The 25,207-nt window shown below is 37.2% G+C and overlaps 1 protein-coding gene across 2 annotated transcripts in view; it reads left to right on the forward strand.

The window, feature by feature from the left end:
• The first annotated feature begins 2,236 nt into the window (after window positions 1-2,236).
• The window catches only part of LOC149070524 (acetoacetyl-CoA synthetase-like), a 76,005-nt gene continuing 53,034 nt past the window's right edge, over window positions 2,237-25,207 (forward strand). Inside the window, exons 1-3 of one of the 2 annotated variants that reach the window (XM_089249089.1) lie at window positions 2,237-2,457; window positions 15,841-15,921; window positions 16,823-16,954. In XM_089249089.1, coding sequence (XP_089105215.1) covers window positions 15,846-15,921; window positions 16,823-16,954 — 208 coding nt within the window. In that variant the 5' untranslated portion in view covers window positions 2,237-2,457; window positions 15,841-15,845. The remainder of the gene's footprint in view (window positions 2,458-15,840; window positions 15,922-16,822; window positions 16,955-25,207) is intronic. The other variant, XM_089249090.1, reaches the window with a different exon arrangement.

The following is a 25,207-nucleotide window of genomic DNA, read 5'->3' on the forward strand; positions in this document are numbered from 1 at the left end:
TTGGCCAAATTGGACAATCATCATTGTGACGTAATGAGTACTTGGCAAAATTCAAATTTGGCGAAGCTGAGCGATGTTTTTGTTCTCTCTAATGTTTCATTTTCTCGCGTGGTTTCAGGCGGTTTTTCGATTCCTCAAATTTGATTTTTTTATTTCATTAATTTCAAAAAGACTTAAATTATATTATTTAATATTAATTAAATTTGGAGATACGTAAATTTCGCAAAAAAAAAGTTTTAAATTCAGAAATTTCACATTAAAAAAAAACCGGACATATTACTGGAAAGTGTTAAAGTTCTTGATATTGAAATCTGACAATGTAGTGCAGTCGAATCCCGTTATAACGAACTTCAAGAGACCTGAGAAATTTCTTCGCAATAACGAAATTTCGTTTTAAAGGAATTCCAGGTTTTTGCATTGTTTCTATGTAAAGTTGTGTGGGGGATTAGAAAAGTGTTCGTCCATATGAGATTTTCGCTGTAACAGTATTCGTTAAAACGGGATTCGACTGTAATACCTCTACTTTCCCCCTAATTTGACCTTATTTTTCAAATGTTTTTTATATCTTTTTTCGAAATTCCAAAATGTTGCAAATACTGTGCAGTACACTTATAACATAACCCGCATATAGCATAAACCGTGGATATAACATAGGTAGTGTAATCCTTAGAATTTGGTCCCATTCATACCGGACCAGAATTGAACGTTTTCGTCGGTTCCTAGCCTTTACAGGCTGTCTTCCGACCTACAAACTGCCTGGGATTGGCATATGAAGGAAAATACAAATTGTGCTTGCGTGTCAGTGGTGTAGTGAGTGTATGTGTAGAGAGAAATAGATTTTAATGTCAATCCAAGAGGGTTATTTACAGATCTTTGAATTCAGAGCACTCATCACGAGAAATATTTACTATATTCTGAAGGAACATTTGTCATTAAGAGGGTGAAAAGAGTAGCTGGTGTTGTGTTACCCAAAACCCCTCCACGGATTATGTGACATAATTGAGAGATGCTAATCAGAGATTTATGTTTACAGAGCATGAGAGTAATTTTTTTTTTTAAATATCGTTCATTCATTCATTTTAAACAGTACAATAATTATACACTTTTCATGGTTGCACTGTCTGAGAACATCCCTCAGTAGTCAACCCTCTTATATGGGTTGTTACTAAATTGCAGACCTTGTAATACTTTACGTATGCATTCATAACTATACAAGCAAGAATCAAGACTAATGCCGTTAGTATAATAATTATCAAAAACTGAGTGTAATTTCCAAAAATAACAAAATTATAATAATTACAATTTACAACTTTGACCACAATCCACAAATGTCCACAAAATGAAAATAAGTGTTGTCTTATAAGTTTGTGAAAAGGAATAAATGAGAATATATACATGAGATAGTATACATGAAAATAAATGCGATTACAATTCAAATAGATGCGGGTTACCGTATTCCACCAGATGGTAATGAGATGGTAAATATAAAACACAGGTTGTTTTATTTTTTAAACTTCAAAGCTAGTTCATTGTCCAGGTGACATCTAACGTATCCATAGGTCTGGGGTGCGTTGTGGGAACTCAATGGCTCATTCATATTCTATATATTTTTACCTCTGTTATGACATACCCTGCTTAAAAATACACTGTGGATATAATAAACCAAAAGAATGCCCTTAACCAAGAAAATAATCCGGATACAGTCGAATCCCGTTTTAAGGAACACTTTTGTAATCCCCCAAATAAGTTTACATAGGACCAATGCTAGGTAACATAGAATTCCTTTAAAACGAAATTTCGTTTCAACGGAGTGATTCCTCCGGTCTCTCGGCGTTCGTTATAACGGGATTCGACTGTATGACATACTGCAAAAAAGCCCCTAGAAAAATAGTCAAAAAACAGACACTTTTGTACATTTATTTGGGTGATATTTTGACCGTTTTGGTCTAAAAAATACAGAGAATTACGAAAAAATCGAGAGCATCAAATAATAGTTTTAAAATGATTTTAAAATTACTGGATGTTATTATAATTTATTTACACTTCTCAGCAAGTGGGAATCTACATTTCTGACGTCAAAAATAATTTCAAAAAAATTTGAGAGAAAGGGAATTTTTTTTAGCTGTTTAAAATATATAGTTCTCCTCCCAAAATTCGCTACATGCCACTGAGCGCCGCAACACGTAGGGCTGATCTGTTATTGTATAGCAAGCTGGTATAGATTATTCTCAAGGTAGCAAATTAGTATCTGCAAGTTGTTTAATCAACTGTGACTGTCGAAACTTTTTTTTTATTTGTACCAAGTCATCATCGTTTTTGGCACAGATCCAAAGTGGCATACCGCCGTCCCCGGACATGTTGTAGCTTAGTGTGAAACCGAGATAATGCATAAAACATTGGTCATTCCGCGACTTCTTCAAACGACGTAAGTACAGTGGGAACAACCCGTGTTCTGTGGTAGGTAGAGTTTATATATGTCATAACCGGTTAATATACATACTTACCAATCGTCTTGGAAAGTTTATTTAATTTATATCGCTTTTACTGCAGATTAGGCGTAATAACAAAGAGTCGTTGGTAAATTTCATAAATGCAGAAAAAATGATTACTTTTACCAGCAACTACGCATAATTACCAAGCGTCGATGGTAAATTTGATAAATACTAAAACAATTATCGCTTTTACTGGAGATTATGCATAATACCCACAAGCGTCGTTGGTTTGATCATTTGATCATTTTTGTCGCACCACGGTCATTTTCTGCACACGAGGGCTAATTAGACCGGGACCTACAATTTATTGCCGATTCCGAACGGCAGGCTTGTTTTTTATACTCGTCGAGGGGTTGGTGCGCTAACCCCTCGATGGGGGGGACTCCCTGCGGTAGTAATTTTTTGCTGCGGTCAAGTCGCCGTTTTTTTGTTGTACCCCTGTGTCAGGAAAGTTTTCTGACAAGGACGGCGTCGTTGGAAATTCGATAAACACATTCATCGCCTGTATCTGTGATTATGCATAATACCCTAGTGTAATTGGTGAATATGATAAATACGGAAAATATTCGCAATGAGTCTAGTTCGTGTGATAAATATAGTCGGACCATGATATAATGATAACAAATTTTACAATCGTAACCCGACACGTATACTCATGATAGAGTACACGTATGAATTATCATCTGCAGAAAATCATGTAGAACGATTCATCATGGTTACCAACGATGTCATGATTGGATGTTATGAATAATCGTCGATAAAAGTGATAACTTTGTTAGCACTTATTAAATTTCCACCGACACTTGGGTATTATTCATAATCGCCGGTAAAAGTGACAAATTTAGGAAAATTTATCAAACTTACCAAAAAATGCTCGGCGATTATACATAGTAACCGGATTTATCACATCTACCTTAACTTATGTAAATGTAACGATCAATCAGGTTCGTAACTAAAATGGGACAGCCGGACGACTGCCCTGAGCCGAATGGGGAATCTAACAAATACTGCACAATTATTTTGCATAATTATTTCCCCTTTAAGGGGCTCCCAAGAAAATGGCTGATACGGGGGTCCCCCGAGAAAGCAAGCTACAGCCCTGCGGCAAGTGTTATAAATCTATAATCTGGCATAATCACTGGTTATTATGTACAATCACTGCACAAAACCCCTCGATGAGTTTAATACATTTTCCTGCATTTATATATATAATTTTTGCCGGTGATTATTCATAATTCCCGAATGAAGTTGGTAATTATGATAAATATGCAAGAAATCATGCGAAAATATCACAAATTCAATCACTTATCAGTTTCATCCGTACATTATGGGTGTGTTACACATATTTTGTCATAAAAATTAAATTAAATGAAAATAAGTGTAATGAGTATAACGTAAAAATATTATCATCAGCAGTGTAATGTTTATTTTCTACACATTCACCAACGTTTATAAACATAAATTTAAGCAATTAACTGACAATTTATCATATTCACGAGCTAGGAGTTACGCATAATCCCCAGAAAATATGATAAATTCACAAAGTTTATCAAACTCAACAAAATGGTCGGTAATTATGAGTAATTACCGGTGATTATATGCATAATAACTGGAATTATCACATTACCGTAACATTTTTACTATAAATATATATGTTACGCTGAATGTGATAAGCCCAGTGAATATGCATGATCACCGATCATTTTGGCGAGCTTGATAAATTTTACGAATTCACTAAATTTACTGGTGACTATAATTCCCAGCTCGCATTGTCAATATGGTAAATCGTCAAGGAATTAGTTAAGACTGTTGTAAAAACAGAAAAATGCCGCAAAATTTTGTAAATATGGTGTCGTTACAATCAAAGTTAACGTTTTAAAGACCTTTCCGGGAAAAAAAATGTGCAATCAGATGAAATCAAATGGTGTAGGGGATCTTCAATCCGTGGCCCGCCATCGATTTTTTTGTGGCCCGCCAAAACATTTTGATCGATTGATGCAATACCATTCAAAAATAGGGTAAAACGAAGATTTCGGCAAAAAAAAAAGTCATCCAGCCTCATATAAACTTGATTGGCTGGAAGAAGGATTTGTACAATATGGTACATTGTTAGATCGCTTTTCTTTCCGAATATTAGTTTCGGCATAACATCCAGAAATTCAATTTCTCAGTATATTTCGGGCAGAAAAAATACAATCTCTTAATTGGTACAGTTAGTTTACTTGTGTTTTTTGGTCTTTGAAGCCTTTGATCAGAAGCCTTTTAGTCTTTAAATGAGTGCGCGACGGCGAACCGTGATAGCAAAAAAATTGAAGTTGAAGAAAAAGTGGGATTTTATTTCAAGAAAAGTTTACGAAAATAGCAACAATACAAGCTTTATCTAAAATGAAAGAGTTAGTCAAGCAAAAACAATGTCAAGTTTCGCATTTATTTAGGAACTAGCTGATACCCGGCGACGTTGCCCGCCCCGTAAAAAATTTATATATGTATAGCTTATTAATTACTTCTTAATCAAAAAAATTTCTGCATCAAGTAAGAGAAAATTACTTTTATATTTAAATATTTTAATTAAAATCTTCAGGCAATCGCTTGTGGATACACAATATTTTTTCTTTTTCCATCTGGTGTGTAGATGTACAAATTTTTGCTATTACCAACACGCGAACAGGTGACGAAATGGTGTGAAAAACAGGGCTCAAGTAAGTTGATACCTGCCACTGCTAACAACTGGCCTTGCACTTTGTTGATTGTCATGGCAAAAGCTAAACGAATCGGGAACTGTAATCGCTTGAAAGTGAATAGCATTTCTTCGGTGATGATTGGGATACGTGGAATGAAGACTTCTTTTTCTTTGTAACATCCAGTTAGAATCGTTGCTTCAATGATGCAATTGTGCAATTTCTTCACGCAGAGTCTGTTGCCATAGCAGAGTATCGGTTTCTCCAAATTTCTTAAAAGCATTATAGGTGATCCGACTTTGAGGGTCATATTGTGTGGTGGCACACCCGGAATATCCAAAGAGTTCAGAAATTCTGCAGGATACAGAACTGTCTGCGCTGTGTCTGTGACAGTGTCAACCGATTTGTAAGATGTGGAGTCTCCCGGAATAATTTTTAGGATTTTTCCGTTGATCTTGTACACACTCATTTTTCGGTGCCAGAATCGCACTCGGATGATATTCGGCAAGGATCTAGCTGATACCCGGCGACGTTGCCCGCCCCGTAAAAAATTTATATATGTATAGCTTATTAAAATTTATATATGAAAAATAAAAATTTATATATGTATAGCTTAATCAAAAAAATTTCTGCATCAAGTAAGAGAAAATTACTTTCACATTTTTAAATATTTTAATTAAAATCTTCAGGCAATCGCTTGTGAATGCACAATATTTTTTCTTTTTCCATCTGGTGTGTAGATGTACAAATTTTTTCTATTACCACACGCGAACAGGTGACGAAAAGGTGTCCGTGTGAAAAACAGGGCTCAAGTAGGTTGATACCTGCCACTGCTAACGACTGGCCTTGCGCTTTGTTGATTGTCATGGCAAAAGCTAAGCGAATCGGGAACTGTAATCGCTTGAAAGTGAATGGCATTTCTTCGGTGATGATTGGGATACGTGGAATGAAGACTTCTTTTTCTTTGTAACATCCAGTTAGAATCGTTGCTTCAAAGATGCAATTGTGCAATTTCTTCACGCAGAGTCTGTTGCCATAGCAGAGTATCGGTGTCTCCAAATTTCTTAAAAGCATTACAGGTGCTCCGACTTTGAGGGTCAAATTGTGTGGTGGCACAGCCGGAATATCCAAAGAGTTCAGAAATTCTGCAGGATACAGAACTGTCTGCGCTGTGTCTGTGACAGTGTCAACCGATTTGTAAGATGTGGAGTCTCCCGGAATAATTTTTAGGATTTTTCCGTTGATCTTGTTCACACTCATTTTTCGGTTCCGGAATCGCACTCTCACAAAGCCACTCATGGTTTCGGTGATTTTGTTGAATGTTTGGGAAGACTTTGTCTGCAAGTTCTTGAACTGAGTTTATATATATAATAACTGGCAAAATCCATTTGGGAACGTTATCAGTCCAGTGCTTGGGTCTACAGGAATTCTTCCATTGCCAAGTTTGATCAGCTGATGTGAAAATGATAGCAGTGCTGAGTCATTTTGCAGTTGAACTCGCATGTTGGTGGATAATGATAATTTTTTAGCTTCGTGCCAGAGTGTTGATGTCCTAACAAACTCGAGGCGACCACCGATAGACAGTACCTTCACTTCCAACCCATCTCACTAATGGCAGTAAATTGCAATGTAGCGATATGGCCAGAGTTGGTGTTTGGTGAAGTAGAGTGCTGATGATTTGAGGCAAGCATTGAGTTCATCAGCTGGCGTTGAACATTTTTATTCCCTGTTTTATCGTCGTAGTTGTTGTTCTCCGTTGTTAGTGACGTCAGATGTCCAGCTTCTGCAGCGAATATTATTCAAACTCCTTTTAAGCACTTTTTAAATTGAAACTATACCTCAACGATGGGTGGTTGATGAGATAAAGGCCACATTAGCACTTACAGGACACCCTGTATACATGCAAGCAAAAATATCTGGCGCTTCCAGGGTTTTCTTCAATTACTGGGAGTATTGGAAAAGAGCCAAACCATTATAAAGGAATAAACTGTAATGATGGCAGCGTTAAAGATGTGACAAACCATTGTAAAGGCATATATTCCCGTCTGAAACGCATTGTTGGGAACCACGGTAACCAAAGTAAACGTTCCGAAAGTGATTGTTGAGGCCCCCAAAACCATTGTTGCCCGACAGTTTTTTGCCCATTTCGGGCATTTGCCCAGCTCTGACGAACTTTTAAAGTAGCCTACGGTTCAATCCCGGACCTGTTTGGTATATATGCAAAATCTGGCGACGATCGGTCTAAAACTGTAGATTTGTATAAAGAGCATACATACATACATACATACATACTTTCACATTTATATATAAGACTAGCTGATACCCGGCGACGTTGCCCGCCCCGTAAAAAATTTATATATGTATAGTTTATTAATTATTTCTTACTCAAAAAAATTTCTGCATCAAGTAAGAGAACTCGCATGTTGGTGGATAATGATAATTTTTTAACTTCGTGCCAGAGTGTTGATGATTTGAGGCAAGCATTGAGTTCATCAGCTGGCGTTGAACATTTTTATTCCCAGTTTTGTCGTCGTAGTTGTTGTCCTCTGTTGTTAGCGACGTCATACGTCCAGCTTGTGCAGCGAATATTATTCAAACGCCTTTTACGCATATTTAAATTGAAACTATACCTATACGATGGGCGGTTGATGAGATAAAGGCCGCATTATCACTTACAGGATTACAGGACAACCTGTAGATAGGATAGCAGAAATACCCGGCGCTTCCCGGGTTTTCTGCAATTAAATTGGAAATGTGACAAACCGTTATAAAGGAATAAACTGTTATAATAACAGAATTAAAGGTGTGACAAATCATTGTAAAGGCACATATTCCCGTCTGAAACGCATTGTTGGGAACCACGGTAACCAAAGTAAACGTTCCGAAAGTGATTGTTGAGGCCCCAAAACCATTGTTGCCCGACAGTTTTTTGCCCATTTCGGGCATTTGCCCAGCTCTGACGAACTTTTAAAGTAGCCTACGGTTCAATCCCGGACCTGTTTGGTATATATGCAAAATCTGGCGACTATCGGTCTAAAACTGTAGATTTGTATAAAGAGCATACATACATACATACATACATACATACATACATACTTTCACATTTATATATAAGATTACATCCACTCGCATTCGTAATGTAAGTGAATATGTAACTAATGTAAGCAATGCGTAACTTACCTCCTTCGCTTCTATGATCACGTGACTAAAGCTTTGGGTAAGAGCAAAAATGTAGATGTTGTTTACCTTGATTTCCAGAAGGCATTCGATCGGGTCCAACATGGTAAATTCTTGAAGCATTTACACGAGATTGGAATTGGGGGCAACTTGCTGAATTAGATAGAATCGTGGTTAAGAGACAGGTCGCAACGAGTTATGGTGAACGGGGAATTCTCTGGTTGGACAGGCGTCACAAGTGGAGTTCCTCAAGGAAGTTTCCTTGGCCCCATACTTTTTTCACTTTTTAACTTACTCTACAAAACATTCTGTGAATGGTAAGTTTGATCCTTTCAAATTGTGGATTAGTATAATTTTCCTACAGAACTCGGAAACGAAAGTCAACTGAACCCGTATTTTAGGAGTTGGAATTTCATTGTCAAAACTTATTTTTAACAAACTTATGCTGGAAGAATCGTCTTCATATTTATTCAGAAAAGCAGCAATATATATAGTCAAAATTGGCAAATTTCGCATTTATCGCATTTATTTCGTGAATTTCGCATTGTACAGAAAGAACATTTATGCATCTTTTATTGCCGCTTCTGTTGTTTGATGTTTGTGTGTCTTAGACATTGTACACACCTTTATGACACAACAGATTATTTCATCATATTAAATTTATTCCGCTTAAAGTATAGAAATATTTACACCGTGACATTGACAACTAGGAGAGCATAACTGCGTGTGTGTTCTAGCTCTCTCTATCTTCCCTCTGCCCAGTCTGCATTGGCGATCGGTACACGTTATTGGCGACCGCCACATCACTCCCCTCCCAGTACAGTGCTTCATCACTGTGCGAACCTTACTGGTGGTTTCGATTTTCGACCAGACCTAGTAGTTGTTGGTACTGTCGTGGGAGGTGCATCGCCAATGTCCTGCAACAAATATGCTGGTTTGATTCGGTCGATGGATATGGCTTTTTTTACGTTGTTGATCAGAACTTTGAAAACTTTTTCTGATCTCTCCAGCACAGGATATGGTCCTTTATATGGCTGGCTGAGAGAGTTGGTCTTTGGTTGTTGTACGAACACATGTGTGCATTTGTCCAACTGTTGTGGCACGAAAATAGATTTATGACCATGATGCACGGGAGGTTGAGGACGCAGTGCAGCCATTGTTGACCTCAGTTGAGAGATGAAATCCTCACTGGCAATAGATGGTGCATTTGTGACGCTAAAAAATTCTCCCGGCAGTTTTAGAGCCGTTCCGTAGGTAAGCTCTGCTGGTGAAGATTGTAAGTCCAACTTGATTGAAGTGCGCAGTCCTAGAAGTACCGTTGGAAGGATGTTCATCCAATTTCGTGAATCTAGGCACTTCATTGCTGTTTTCAATGGCCTATGGAACGACTCAATCATGCCATTTGATTGAGGATGATACGGCGTGGTAAGATGTTGGCAGCCCAACAGGTGAGCCAAACTTTTGAATAGTGGCGACTCGAACTGCCGACCACGATCCGTAGTGATCCGAGCCGGACAACCAAAACGAGCTATCCAGTTCGCAAACAGTTCTCTAGCCACTGTTTCTGCTTGGATGTCTTTTATGGGGATGACCTCAGGCCATCTTGTGAATCGATCGATGATCGTCAGTAGGTATGGGAAACCATTGGAAGGTGGCAAAGGTCCTACTATGTCTATGTGAATGTGTTGGAAACGTTCATCTGGCAATTCAAAGCCTGCCAATGGACTGGATACATGTCGATGAACTTTAGATTTTTGGCACTGGACACAGGTTTGTGCCCATAGGCGACAGTCGCTCTGAAGGCCAGGCCAAACAAATCGTTGCTTAATTAACTGAACTGTTTGTTTGATGCCTGGATGTGAGAGACCATGGACCGCATCGAACACTGCTCGACGATGTGGATGAGGAACGAAAGGTCGAATCGTCCCTGTAGAAGTGTCACAGAAGAGAGTAGCTGTGGTGTTAGGCAGAGACAGTTTCTTTAGCTGTAAGGATGTGGATGATGATGATAGTGTTTGAGTTAAATCATCGTCCTCTAGTTGATCTGCGGCCATCTGGTTGTAATTGATGGTGGATGGACACTGGATTGCAGATATTCTTGACATGCAGTCAGCTGGTATGTTTGCACTGCCCTTAATGTGTCTAATATCTGTACTGAATTGTCCAATGTAGTCTAGCTGCCTTTGTTGTCGAGGTGATCCCGAGTCTTGTTTCTTGGAGAAAGCGAATTCCAATGGCTTATGATCTGTATATATGGTGAATGGACGTGTCTCTAGCATGTGCCGAAAGTGCTTGATGGATTCATATATTGCCAATAGTTCTCGATCGTAGGCTGAATAATTACGCTGCGCTGGTGAAAGTTTCTTTGAGAAGAAGGCTAATGGTTGCAAACCCTTAGAAGTAGTTTGATGCAAAGCTGCCCCGATGGCGAAGTCGGACGCATCGACCATGAGTGCTAGTGTTGCATCAGGATTCGGATGTGCAAGTAGACACACATCGGCGAGAGTTTGCTTGCATTGTTGGAAAGCTGCAGCTAGTGATGTGGACCAAGTTATTGGCACTTTATCTTTCTTATTTCCGGCTCCCTTCAACAGTTCGTGTAGCGGTGCTTGAATATGGGCTGCTTTAGGCACGAAACGTCGATAAAAATTGACGATTCCCAGGAACTGCCGCAACTCTTTGACCGTTTGCGGTTGCTTGTAGTTGAGGATTTCAGACACTTTTTCATTTAGTGGCTTGATACCCTCAGATGATACTTCGTATCCCAGGAACGGAATTTCTGACTGGCCGAATTTGCATTTGGCCACATTGACAGCAAGTCCATATTTTTGGAGCCTGTCGAACACAAGACGTAGGTGTTCTTTGTGCTCCTCTATGTTTGCACTGGCGATCAACAAGTCGTCGATATAGGCGAAGCAGAAGTCCAGCCCTCTGAGCATTTCATGTATAAAGCGCTGAAAAGACTGTGCTGCTCCACACAGACCAAAGGGAAGGTATGGGAATTCAAAAAGACCGAAAGGTGTTATTATGGCAGTTTTCTTTACATCATCTGGATTAACTGGTATATGATGATAGGCTCTAATTATATCCAGTTTTGAGAAAATGTTTTTACCATAAAGATTTTGGGAAAAATCTTCAATATGAGTAATTGGGTACCTATCCACCTGAGTAATTCGATTGAGAGCTCTGTAATCCCCTGTTGGTCGCCAATCGGTAGTACCTTTGGGGACCATATGTAAGGGACTAGCCCAATTGCTTTTTGAAGGACGACAGATGCCCTGTTCAAGCATGTAATTAAATTCTTCCTTAGCAGCTTGGAGCTGTTGTGGATGCATCCGTCTAGCTTTCGCAAAAACGGGAGGACCATTTGTGGGAATGAAATGCAGAGTGTCATGTTTGACATCAGCGAGCCTATAATTTGGTTTCGTTATTTCGGGAAATTCTTCCAAAATAGCATGAAATTCGGTCTCCTGAGAAATGGTTTTAATATCATAGTTTGAACAAGAAAGAATTTTTCCCTGTTTTGAAATATTAGTCAATGGGTCTATCAATTTCCGATTTTTGATATCAACTACTAAGCCAAAATGGCGAAGAAAATCGGCACCGATGATGGGTCTGTTGACATCTGCGACGGTGAACAGCCACTTGAATGAACGTCTGAGATCAAAATTTATATTCAACAATTTTGTACCATACGTTTGAATTTTCGTGTTGTTTGCTGCTACTAATTGATAGGAAAGAGCTTTTCGTTTCTCGGAAGGAGATGGAGGTATGACGCAAATATCCGATCCGCTATCAATTAAAAATTTCAAATTGGATGCGCGATCGAAAATAAAAAGGCGGCTACTATTGTTAGGCCTTGCGATGTCCGCCGCGTCGACCGAAGGCTTAATTAGTTTCCCTCAAACGTGCACGGTTTTGTGCATTTTTGTGCTTTTGCCTGAAATTTTCTATGATAAAAACAAATTCCGTCGTCTTTCTTATTCTCACTGTCGCGTTTTCGCTGCCAAGAGATAGATCGTCGTCTACGATAATATCCACCTCTTGAGTGGCTGCGGCTACGGCTAAGACACTCGAGCTTTTCTGCCAGGTTAGCTATTTGTTGCTCGAGACGTGAAATGTGACTGGATTCAGTTGCGCAGATTGCTGTCTGGCTTGTGGCAGTAACCTCTATAATTTTATCTGCCATCACGGCTAACTGAGGCAAAGTATCTGAACTGACAGCTAGGATTGTCTGAATGTTAGGAGGGAGGCGACTCAGCCAAATGTTTTTGATGAAATCTTCAGTCACTTTATCCCCCCCTAGTTCTTTCATTCTTCTGAGAAGATATGAGGGTTTGGAGTCCCCCAACTCAATATCCTGCAAAAGAGTTTTTATTTTCTGATTTTCTGTTAAATCGAATTCGCCAATTAACCTATCCTTAAGAACGGTGAATGGATTCTCCGTTGAAGGTTGGAAAACCAAATCTGAAATATGTGTCAGAGTTTGAGAATCCAAAGCTGCCACAACATAATTGAATTTTGTTCTTTCATTCGTAATTCGAGAAATTTGCTTCAATTTGAGCAAAATATAATCGTGGATTATTTGACCAAAAAGGGGGAATTTTCATCGCAACTGTAGCGATGGTTCCTTCCGGCTCTTCGTCTGCCATACTGATGGTCGGGGAAAAGGGGAGAGAGGAATACTACGCACAAATGATAGAGAGGGGCGAACGGAATAATAATGAAAAAAAAAGAAAAGGGAGAAAAACAAGGCAATAAATTTCGTGGGTGGTTGGAAACTACAAGGGGCCTTTTAAGGGAAATGAGACTTACCCATCTGGCCTGTGGAAGCAGCTATGTCGTATTATATGCATAGGCGTTGCCGACGAAAAATGTTGTGTGTTTCATCAACTGGTCACCAATTCTGTTGTTTGATGTTTGTGTGTCTAATTAGGCCCCTTTCACACGGAGCGGATGCGGATGCGGAAGCGGGTCCGCATACCCTTTCACACGAGCACTGAAGATGCGGGTGTTTCGCCCGCATCTTTAGGTTGAAATTCGTGCATAAAAACTATTTTTTCGCAATTTTTGTAACTGTTTTTCTCCTTCACCCCTGATTCAGTGCCCATATGCAGCCTAGAGGTATTCTTTGGTGGTTTAGTCTAGAGCCACATAGAATATGGGAATAAAGATGTCTTCATTCCGATCCTCACAAGTAGTCGATGGGAGAAAATGTCTTCAAATATTTTCAAAAGATTTTGAAAACAAATCCGTCTTTCCGGAAAAATATGAAAGAAAAATTCCAAAAACATCCAATGTTCGAAAAATCCAATCCAAAAACATCAAAAACTAATATGTTCCTAAAAAAAAAATTCAGGAGATATCAAAGAATTTGCAAGTAGGAAAAAAGGGGAGGGGTGGGGACGTTCAAAATGTCTGTGCTTAGAAATATTCACATCACAATTCTGTCTTACGCCGGGATTACAGTATAAAAGTTTTATAAAAGTTAGTTTATAAAACTTGAAAAATGCAACCGATAGGCCGATCAGTTAAGTTCGCTCGAATGTAACAGATGTGTTTATTGATTACATTTTTCAAGTTTTATAGTGTAATACCAGCCTTAGGCCGGGATTACACTATAAAAGTTTTGTAAAAGCTCTTTGATAAAACGTGAAAAATTCAACCAATATTATCTTATTGGTTGAATTTTTTGAATGCAAAATGTGTGTGCGTGTGTGTGTGTGTGTGCACCGGTTGCATTTTCTGGAATGCAACCGATGCGCCTATTGGTTGAATTTTTCAACTTTCATAAAAGTTCTTTTATAAAACTTTATAGTATAATCCCGGCCGGATTACACTATAAAAATTTTATAACAATTATTTAAAAAAAAGCAACTAATAAATTTATTAGTTGCTTTTTTCAAGTTTTATAAAATAACTTTCATAAACCTTTTATAGTGAAATCCCATCCTTAGATTAGTCACTTCTGAAATATAAAATTTCATTTTTTAAGTTTATAGACTGAATATCGAGTAAAATAAACTTGTAGGTATCGGGGGAACCACCAAAAATATTCAAGTGCTAGGGTCTTCAAACGACTTAATCCGGCCCTGAGTGAACACCGTACATTGATAACGTTGTTTAATAAAAGTATTTTTTTTAAAGTTTAAAAAAATTAACAGATTAAAAATTTAAAAAAATAACAAATATTTAAAATAATATTTCAGATATTTTTAAATAATTTTAAAAATTTAAAAAGAAAAAAATTAAAATTTTTAAATTAAATTTGAAAGTTATTAAAGTATGTAGTCAATTAAATATTTATAATGAACAGAACGGCTTATAATTTTTGTTCCGTCAGTGGCCGTTGTTGGCAGGTTTTATTGTATAAAATTGTAAAGTATGGACAAAAGGCAGTTAAAGTTGCTATATCTCAATCTCAGAACGAAACAAAGGGATAGACGTATGTAGGTACATTATATTAATGAGCAGGGACCATCATATGGTGTTTTATGATGGTCATTTTATCATTATGGCAAATAATTAAAAAAAAATCCGTGAAAAATCACCTTCAAAAAGTACCCATAGATGCGGACGAATTCGCTCCGCATCCGCATCGTCTGAATAGCTCCGAATAAACCTATTGTCAAAACTTGTATGTGCGGATGCGGAGCCCGCACTTAGGTTTTGACACATGCGGACGACGTCCGGACCCGCATGAACATTTCCTAGGTGCGGAGATTTTTCGGCTCGTCTGAAAGGCGCAGTATATTCCAATTGTTAAAACTTCTTCCGGACCCGCATCCGCATCCGCTCCGTGTGAAAGGGCCCTTAGACATTGTACACACCTTTATGACACAACAGATTATTTCATCATATTAAATTTATTCCGCTTAAAGTATAGAAATATTTACACCGTGACATTGACAACTAGGAGAGCATAACTGCGTGTGTGTTCTAGCTCTCTCTATCTTCCCTCTGCCCAGTCTGCATTGGCGATCGGTACACGTTATTGGCGACCGCCACACCGCCAAAGTAAGGTTACTTTGACGGTTTTTTGTACAATGCATACATGCATACATGCATTGCACATTTAAAGAACCGTGGTTATTTCGTAAATACGAAATTTACGTATCACAACCCATTATGTATCGAGGTCACCAACACAAGCTGAAGTATCGCCGCCAAAGTAACCTTACTGATAGTGAAATGTAAACTGGTGCTTCCTATGTCTTTCCTCTTATTTTTCCTTTTTGAGCGAATAAGTTCAGGAAACTCAGAAAAAAACGGGTGGAGCCAATTCATGATTTAAAAGTAAATAAGAGGCCCAAGATGCTTTACGGGAGAAATTCAACCGCAATATTGTAAGACAACCACATTTTCAAAACAATCAGAACACTGCTGGTCACTTTACCGTAGGTTTTGTCCACCGTGAGGAAAAAAAGTTGTTAAATTAATTTATTAAAATTATTTTCTGAAATATATATTTCATTTTTTCATACATCACATAGTCATCATGAATGGAGTTGCTGACAATGATTTGCTACCGAAAGGATTTTCGGGACATTACAGCTCAGCTATCAGAAGCAAAAGTAAGTTGGAAAATTTTTATTTGGAAAAATTTATTTTTTAAATTAAAATTCAGTTAGATTATCAAGCTCACACATTGCATTATTATTGTGATTTTCATTATTGGTACCAGTCTGAATGTCACGCAATATGCATTTCATCGAAATGCATTCCTTCTTGTCGCCAAAAATGCTAATAAGAAATAATAAGTGAAAGTATTATATATAAATTTGATTTCTTCTTTATATTAATCACTACTTTAATTTTTATTTTATTTTCTCGCAAAAATGTCATTTTTTTTCATTTGTTTGTTATTTTGTTCCCAATTATATATTTTTGTTTTTGCGTCCGTTCATTATAAATTTGCAATTTGTCAACCAGTACGGGTCTCTTGATTCGTTGGCTGAATTTTTTTTTCTGATTTTGAATTTTTGCAAGAAACTGAAATTGAAAATAAAAAAAATTGAGAAATAAAAATTAAAAAAATTAAAAAATAAAAATTAAAAAATAAAAATTAAAAAATAAAAATTAAAAAATAAAAATTAAAAAATAAAAATTAAAAAATAAAAATTAAAAAATAAAAATTAAAAAATAAAAATTAAAAAATAAAAATTAAAAAAATTAAATTTAAAAAATAATTACTGCAGTGAATACTCTACATATAATACACCCAAAATTGCAAAAAGGAACCACGGCTATACGCGTTCCGGAATTATATGAAGTTTCTTCATCAGTAACAGAAATAAAGAAAAATATAGTGAAATACTCCTTATATATAGAGGGAGTTACTCGCTGTTGTAGAGTAGTACTGGTGAATTTACTAACGATTTCATTGAAAAAATAAATAAATAGATTTTTTGGATATGAGTTTGCTTCAAATTTACGCCTAATGAGAGACTAAAAAATTGCAATGTTTTTTATCAGCCTCTGGGCACACAAAGAGTTTGGTGGACATAATCACGTCTGGAACTAAAGTCATATGGGACAAGACCGTGAATGATACGAGAATGGAAGAGTTTACAAAGATTGTTGAGGAGAAGCATGGAGTCAAATTTAGTGAGTATTAACTTAAATTTCAGTCCATATATGACATTATTTTGAACGACTTGTCCCCTCAAAACTTGTTATGTACAAATATTTTCATAAGAACATACTTGGGGATTGAGTATACAGAACAATTTCACAAGCATGTGTCAGTGATTCCCAACCGATGATGTGTGAGAGAGCTTTTTTTGGGGGTGCGAGACGGCAAAAAAAAGTTACAACTTGTTGATTGATTATTCAGGAAAATTAAAATGATGATAAAAATGGAATATTCCTTGGTGGCTACCATGAAGTTCATCGAAGATGAATCGCCTGAAGTGCAGAGGTATAAAAACTCTAGTTCCACGTAATATCACACACCGGTCTACGGAGAGTTCATGTCGACTTAGCGAAAATGGATGTAACTCTCCCCTCACAGCCTTTGCCCAGCCATGCTGGATGTATTTCTTGACTTCCACCAGAAAAGGATTTTCATCGATAGCAGCAGCAATTCGGTGAGAAGTTAACGCACTGTCATCAAACTGTCTCAATAGTAACACCACATCCGTTGGCACAGGTTCTTCATTACCCTTGATATCCATAGGTAGACGGCTGAATGCATCTGCATGACCAAGTTGTGAACCTTTTCTGTACTGTATTTCATATGAGTACGCCGACAAAATAAGTGCGTTTGATACGTGCAACTGCCTCAGCAGGAAATGGCTTTGTTTCTGACAACAAACTGAGCAAGGGTCGATGATCTGTCACCAGTGTGAATTGCCGACCCAACAAATACTTTCTGAAGCGCATCACTCCAAAGACTAGAGCCAAAGTTTCTCGCTCAATTTGACTATAGTTCTTTTCAGCCTTAGACAAGGATCTAGAAGCAAAAGCAATAGGCCTTTCTCCTTCTTTTGTCTGATTAGACAACACAGCACCCAGTCCATAAGGACTAGCATCATATGCTAAGATAACTAGTTTATTCTCACCGAAGTGCACAAGAAAGCGATGAACTTTGTAACACACCTTTAGCACTTTGGAAAGCCTTCTCCTCCAGGCTGGTGCACTTCCATGAATGCTGTGTCTGAAAGAGCTTGTGGAGAGGTGCTAACTTAGTTGCCATGTTTGTCAAGAACTTTGAATAGTAGGTGATCAATCCAAGGACGGATCTAAGCTCATTCACATCTTCAGGAGACGGAGCTTTTTGCCTCCATCTTAGATGCAACTGGATGCAAGCCTTATTTTTCCACACGATGGCCTAAATACTCCACAGATGATTGGAGAAACTGACACTTTGCTGGATGTAACTTTGCTCCAGTGTCTTTCAATCTGGTCAGAACTTGATCTAGATGCAACAAATGTTCTGCCCTTGTAGTGCCGTCACCGAAAGATCATCCAGGTAAACAGATGCTCCAGCTTGGTTTTGAAGTATTTTCTCTATTTCACGCTGAAAAATTGCAGGTGCCGAAGCAACTCCAAATGACAACCTATTGTAGCGAAAGAGGGCTTTATGAGTATTGATTAGAACTAGTTTTCTGGATTCCTCTTCCAACTCCAGCTGGCAATAAGCATCTTGTAAATCCAATTTTGAGAAACTTTTAGCTCCCGACAATTCACCGAATAAATCTTCAATATTTGGCAAAGGATACTGTTCCAAGTCTGTGGCTGTATTTACTGTGATTTTGAAATCACGGATCGAACCATCCGTTTTCAACACCGTAACGACTGGAGCAGCCCACTCTGCTGACTTCACTGGTTCTATGATACCGATTTGAACCAAACGATCCAGTTCTTTTTCCACGTTTTCTTTTAATGCGTATGGCAAGCGGTCTCGGTTTGAAAAACTTAGGAGAAACATCAGAACGTGCCTTCAGGTGAAATTTCACTCCCTTGATATGACTCAGTTCAGGAGAAAACTGTTTTTCCGCTGCAACATTTCCAATGTGTGTGTGTGTGTGCTAGGTATTGACTTAACTTGGTTCACTTACTTCCAGCTGACTGTGCAAGAAAAGACGATAGACCTAATCGAATTTCGACCTGCAAGGCTTACTGAACCGTCCTGTACCACTAGTAGAGGTAGCTTCTCAATGTTCGATTAATCCACGGACACCTTCACTTGCATGACCTCCAACATCTTGATTAAATGTTCTGTAAATGACTCTGCTTTTGATTGAAATGATTTTTTCCTAGCTTCGGAAAAACGTTCTTGTACTTACGGTACACTGTCACAGGAATTAATGAAAACGATGCTTCGGTGGATGCGAACGGTGGTGGAGCTTGTCATACAGGATCGAGATGAAGCAAACTCTGTAATTTATGATGACCTCAATAAGGGAACACAGTCCCTCTCTCGATGACTCCGCTTGCAACTTAACTTCTGGGGTATTATTTTTCGGTTTTGATCGACATACCCGTACGAGATGCCCGATTTTCTTGCAACTGAAGCAAGTTAAACTTTTGAACCGGCAGACGTTAGGCAAATGTCATGGTTTTTGCTCTCCGGCGAAACGCGTTTCGATGCCGATACTCTGAATGTTTCGCTCGTTAGTTTCTATACACATACAAGTCGATGACGAAACCTCGGACCCACTGACCGGTTTATTCGTGGGAGGCCTTCGCACCTGAATTTTGTGAAGTTTCCATTTTTGGTTTACGCAAGTTCACCGCATCTCTCCACAGCTTCCATCGAAACTGATATATCAGTTGCTCGAGCGAGCGTTAAATTAACCTCGGACAGCAACCTCCACCACTGAGCTATAAGGAAAGTGGAGTGAGGACTGTGCGAGACGTCGCCTACGCGATCGCATCACACCCTTTTGGAGCGAGAGAGGCAAAAAATTTCCTGCACATGTTAATGCAATGGGGGAAATTCTAAATACGAGACCTGTACATTCCGTTTTTTTTTCACTTTTCATCCAATAATTATGCATTCTTTATCTTAAATTGTTTTTTTTTATAAAAATGAATATATACTCACTTTCGTACCAGAAAAATACCTTTTTTTCCAAAACTTAAGAGGAACTGTTTTTTTTTTATAAAAAAAACAACATACATTTCTAGAATTATGTTTTGCATTTTGGTAAAGGCTTCCACTTCGAAAATTCGTAGCAGTGAATATTTTCGCGAACTAACTGCTGAAAAAGAACTTTCAATGCAAGAAATGAAATAAAAATTAGAGAAAAATAGTTTTTATATATTTTTAAAAAAAATTATATATACAACAATGTGCACATACGAGTTATTCAATAAACAATTTACAAACCGGTCCACAGAGCATAATTTTGAATACTAAAATCACAATTCACAAGAACACATATGTTTGCTATGAAATAATTTACAATGCAAACCTTTGTCCAGTATTTTATACAAACTCTTATATTTGAAGAGGTTTTTTTCTCTCCAGCATATGCAACTATTCACAGCATATAAGAAATTCTTTACATTTTCATTAGATTTATTTTCATCATGTTTTTTCACAATGCAAGTGGCTGCCAGAAAATAACACTTTTTCCTCTAATTAAGACTTTGTAATATTACATATACATTATATCTCAGCAGTAATCAACACATTAAGGAGGATGACCAGGTGGTGGGGGCCCAAAACTTCAATAAAAGATATTTTTATTTCACAGGTGATGCATAAGAATTTAAATGAACTTGGAACTATCCAAAAGAACTTTGCATTAAATTGGCATTTTCACAATTATGCAGTTGAAGCTCAAGGGAGACCAGAGGTGCCAACATGAAGAAAGCAGGGTATTGTGTATTCATTATTGGGGCATTGACATGGAAAAACACATGTCACAAAAATCAAATCTTACAAGACAATAAAAAATCTCTGTAGCAAAACCATAAACACTCGCCCTCTAATATCGATAACCGATATCGTCCTCTTTGGACAGCTGCAGAACTAAACTATTTCTTATAGCGATTTACTCGCTTTAACATTCCACTGGCACAGGTTCGTATCATCTTATTCAATTCAATCTTTGCTGGAGCAGTTTTATTTTGCGCCTCAGTTCAGCTTTGGTAGGACTACCTGACTTCCGCACTTCAGAACTGATCTGGAAAATTAATGCAATCCTCCCTTGACAAAGCGACTGTAGACAGTTCTGGTAGTGCCTGTAGTAGCTGCTTCAAGCTCATTTTTGCCATCTAAATCATCAGTGTTCGCCATGTTGTCATGATGAGGTTGAACAGCAGTTTTCAACCTTTCAGAAATCTGGAAAAAAAAAATTCTAATTAAAATATTAATTTCGTATACAGTAAAACCTCTTCTAATAGTCACCTACGAACTACTGCCATATTTTGTTGAAACCAAAGGAGTCTCAGACTTAACATTACAAGTAACTTCCGATGAACTATTTCCAAAAGATAACTTTGGACACAAAGTTGAAAAAATATGCATAGCGTAATGAGAAAAATAATTTTCATGTTGATTTTCAAGGCAGACCCCCAAAATTCTACAAAAAAAAAGATTATGTGTGTACGCTTTCTTTTTCTGGGTAAATGCTAGATGGGTGTTGAAGGCAGTGGAGAGGGAGGAAAAACTTACAGATTAGAGGGGACAACAAAAGCCATGCTATCAACACTTATCACAACAAGGAATACAAGCTGTCCGATTACTAGAAAAGCATTGTTTATGTGGCACTCCCTACTTCAAGGGATGGTTCAATACGAAAAATGAACCTCGCAAATAGCGAACGAATAGAAAAGTCTAGGGGATAAAATTTTTGGGAGGGATGTGTCAATCTTCTTTTCACAAGAATGCCTTCAGCTATCGCACTGAACATAAAAATGCCCTGGAAAGAAGGCTTAATTTATTTTGGATGATCCTGTTGGTGGCCGTTGTTGGGAAGTTTTACTGTAATTTTCCATTACAGTTTGCAAAAAAGTTGTTTCTAATTTCTAGGGGAAAAAAAAAGTCGACAAATATTTTGAAAATTATACAGGGTTGTCATTTGGGGGGGGGGGGGTCCCTGTGTTTTGAAACTACACTAAAAATGGTATATATGTAAACAAATATATATATATATATATACATACAAACATTGAGTACATATTCTTTGCCTCCCCCCCCCGGAAAAGTTGAAATGACGGCCCTGAAATTATATATATATTTATAACTATATGTAATATATAATTATTATATACATATTTTTCAATATAACAGCTGTGTACTACGGTGCACAACAGCAATTTGATTGTTCGCTACATAATTGAATACACTGGTTAATCAAATATTATGTGCTAGAGCTGTTGATAACTATTTAAGTGGGGCCGATTGTACTTAAAATTTGAAAACCACTTATACAAGGAAAAAGTACTAACTTAATATCTTACCGGTGGAGGGTGTTTAATAAGTGATCCTCGGCATCCTTCTGCAAAGGATGTGGGTGATGTGGAAAATCGAGTATAGTAGGAACAGCATCATCTTTCAAATAGCGTTGAGGACTTGTAGATTGCACAAAAAAACAGATGCTTTAGTAGGATGCCAAGACTTTCTTTTCATAGCTTCCACGAATTGTTTAAGAACTTCTGGGTTTAGAAGAGGAAACCTTTATTTTAAAAAAAAGTATATTCATTACCAGGCTTCAAGAAAGCAATAGAAGCAATTAATCATTGTTTGTAATAGTAGCTTAACAATGATAATTGTTTGATAATCATAATACATTGATAAAATAATTAGATATTATAAACATAATTATAACACTGATGATTATGATACATTTATGATTCTTCATATCTTTCGCTTTTCATATTTAAGCAAAAACTGATGATGTAAATAATATTAATCGCATTTTAACACTCCTCATTCTCACATTATTTTCCCCAGAAATAGAAAAGTTTAGGTCTTTTGTTTCTTTAATTTACAAGGGATTATGAAATGCAATTTTTAATGAAACATACTTCGTCAGTTTTTCTGTCGTACAAATTCTAACCCAAATAGTAATAAGCAATTTCTACACGATTTAAAAAAGTATTTATGAGGTTTAAAATTCACGTGAAATTAATTTATTTTGAATTAGGCTTATCAAACAGAAATTGAATATGAAATGAAAACTACATGCGTTTAATTTTTACAATTAGTAGTATTAAAATGAAAATGCATCTTCTAATATAAAACCACGTGCACTCACCTATGAAACCGAAGTTTATTTCCATCTTTCTTCTATTTTCCCCATCGGTTGGTGCAATTATAGGCAGAACACGATATCAGCATTTGTGTATGCGCAGATGGACAACTATACTAATGAAATAATATGAAAACTGAAAAACATACTGAAGATGGAAATTTCCCCAATTGTTTACATGCTGAAATAAGCAATGTTTTGCCTATTTCGCTCCGTCACGCCCACTTCTGTATTCCTCCGCGTCGGCTCGCGCACGTCTGTGTTATTGTATAGGGAGTCTTCACTCCAGTTTACTTATAGCTCAGTGACCTCCACTGTATAGACCAGTGATTCCCAACGTGGGCGATGGAATGTTCCAGAGGGGCGGTAGAAGCTACGGATATTTTTCCATAGGATCCTATGGGTTAGATTGCGTTGGGGGACGATGGGAGAAAAAAATTTCTGAAGAAGGGGGCGTTGGGACAAAAAAGGTTGGGAAACTATGGTATAGACTCATGTATGCCGCAAACGATACGGTCGCGGAGCATGACGTCCAACGTTATACCAAAATTGCGAAATTCTGCTGGACATCGTAATTCGGCAATGAAATAGAAACCGACTCACCCGCTCGTCTCACGCTACTGTTGAACGTGAAACTTTTGGCGATCTCGGACGGCACTAGATCGAAGTGCTAATTCAATGCTTGAATCAGTTCATACAATGTCTTTAATGTCGGCGAATCCGGAGAAATTAAGTTCCGCAACAGTCCGTACGTCGACGCACCGACGATTCTCAGGAATATCGCGCGTTAATGATGATCGTTTTTGACATTTTTTGCTATGAAAAATTGCTGTAAACGTTCTGTATATTGAGTCTATGACTCCAGCGCGGGATCGAAACTAGTCACGTTGCCGAAACTCATCATCAGAAGAGCAGTTCGGCAAAAGTCACTGGAAGAGAGAGAGCAAAAAAAAAAAAAAAACAACATGAAGAAAAACATCCCGACTCGTCACCAATGTAAAATAATCACTTTGAACTGGTAATTACAACATTTAATCAACACGAAAACATGGACGGATGTATAACACCCCAACGGGTGCCAGTGCTATCCTTACATCGACTGCATATCTTGTAATACACAAATATTTTCCCTTGGAGATAAAGCTCGTGCTGCCATCTGTCAGTCACTTTTTTAGTTAGCAACATTCACAACAATTCATGCATTCATTATAAATTTATTTTGCATTATTATCGTTAGATTTATAAAAATAAACTTTTTTGCAATACAACTTTTTTCCCCTTATTTCCAGCAAATGTGTTGTACGTGTTAAATGATATTTCTTCAGATGTTTTCACTGTTTCTTAATTTATACATCTTGGTGTACTTTTTTAAACAGTGAAAAAAAACAACCCGAAATCACACTGATCATAAACGAAATGAATTATTCCATAAATCAATTTAACTTTTTATGGTTCACTCCTGTGAAGATGTATTGGAAATTTTTTTTCCCGAAAAATGATGTAATTTGGCACTGTTAGCATGTTTTTAGTTGAAACAATGCATCAACACTGCAATCAGACTAATTAGAGTGAATTTTTTAATTAATTTATTACAATAGACAGTAAGCGTAAAATATACAGTTCCTATATTTTACTCTATTATCCATAAATTGACGAAATCTTGCTCAGCAATAAAATAGTTGCTACCTCGAATTTTATTTCCAATCCCTGAATTTTTGGGGTGATTTTATAGCTCTCTGAACACGAAAAAATTCCACCGGCACTCAAAAATGACACCGACAAGAAATCAACTCTTTCTAAATAAGATAAGAATATTGTACTTACATATCGGTATTTTGTAAAGCAATTGCAACAAAAAATTACCTTCCAAATACTAGAAAAAATTGAGAAAAAAAAGTTGGTTTATTGGTTTTTTGTCCATGTATTTGCTATGCGTATTCAAATATGCACTACAGCATAGAGAGTCAATAAACAGTCCCTAAAATAATTTTTAGAATATCGAATCGTTATTTTGTATATGCAAGAAATTATAGCATCAATAGCTATAATACCATTCAAGTATTTATGAGAAAGAACTTTCGGAAAATCAGAAGAATACTAACAAAAAATAGAATAATGAGGCTTTTTAGATCACGTGATGTTTCCCTTTTTC

The sequence above is a fragment of the Pholcus phalangioides genome, unplaced genomic scaffold, assembly GCF_987345545.1.
Source record: "Pholcus phalangioides strain wild (caught in Gottingen) unplaced genomic scaffold, Ppha-v1.0 ptg000021l_1, whole genome shotgun sequence".
Classification (NCBI taxonomy): Eukaryota; Metazoa; Arthropoda; class Arachnida; order Araneae; family Pholcidae; genus Pholcus; species Pholcus phalangioides.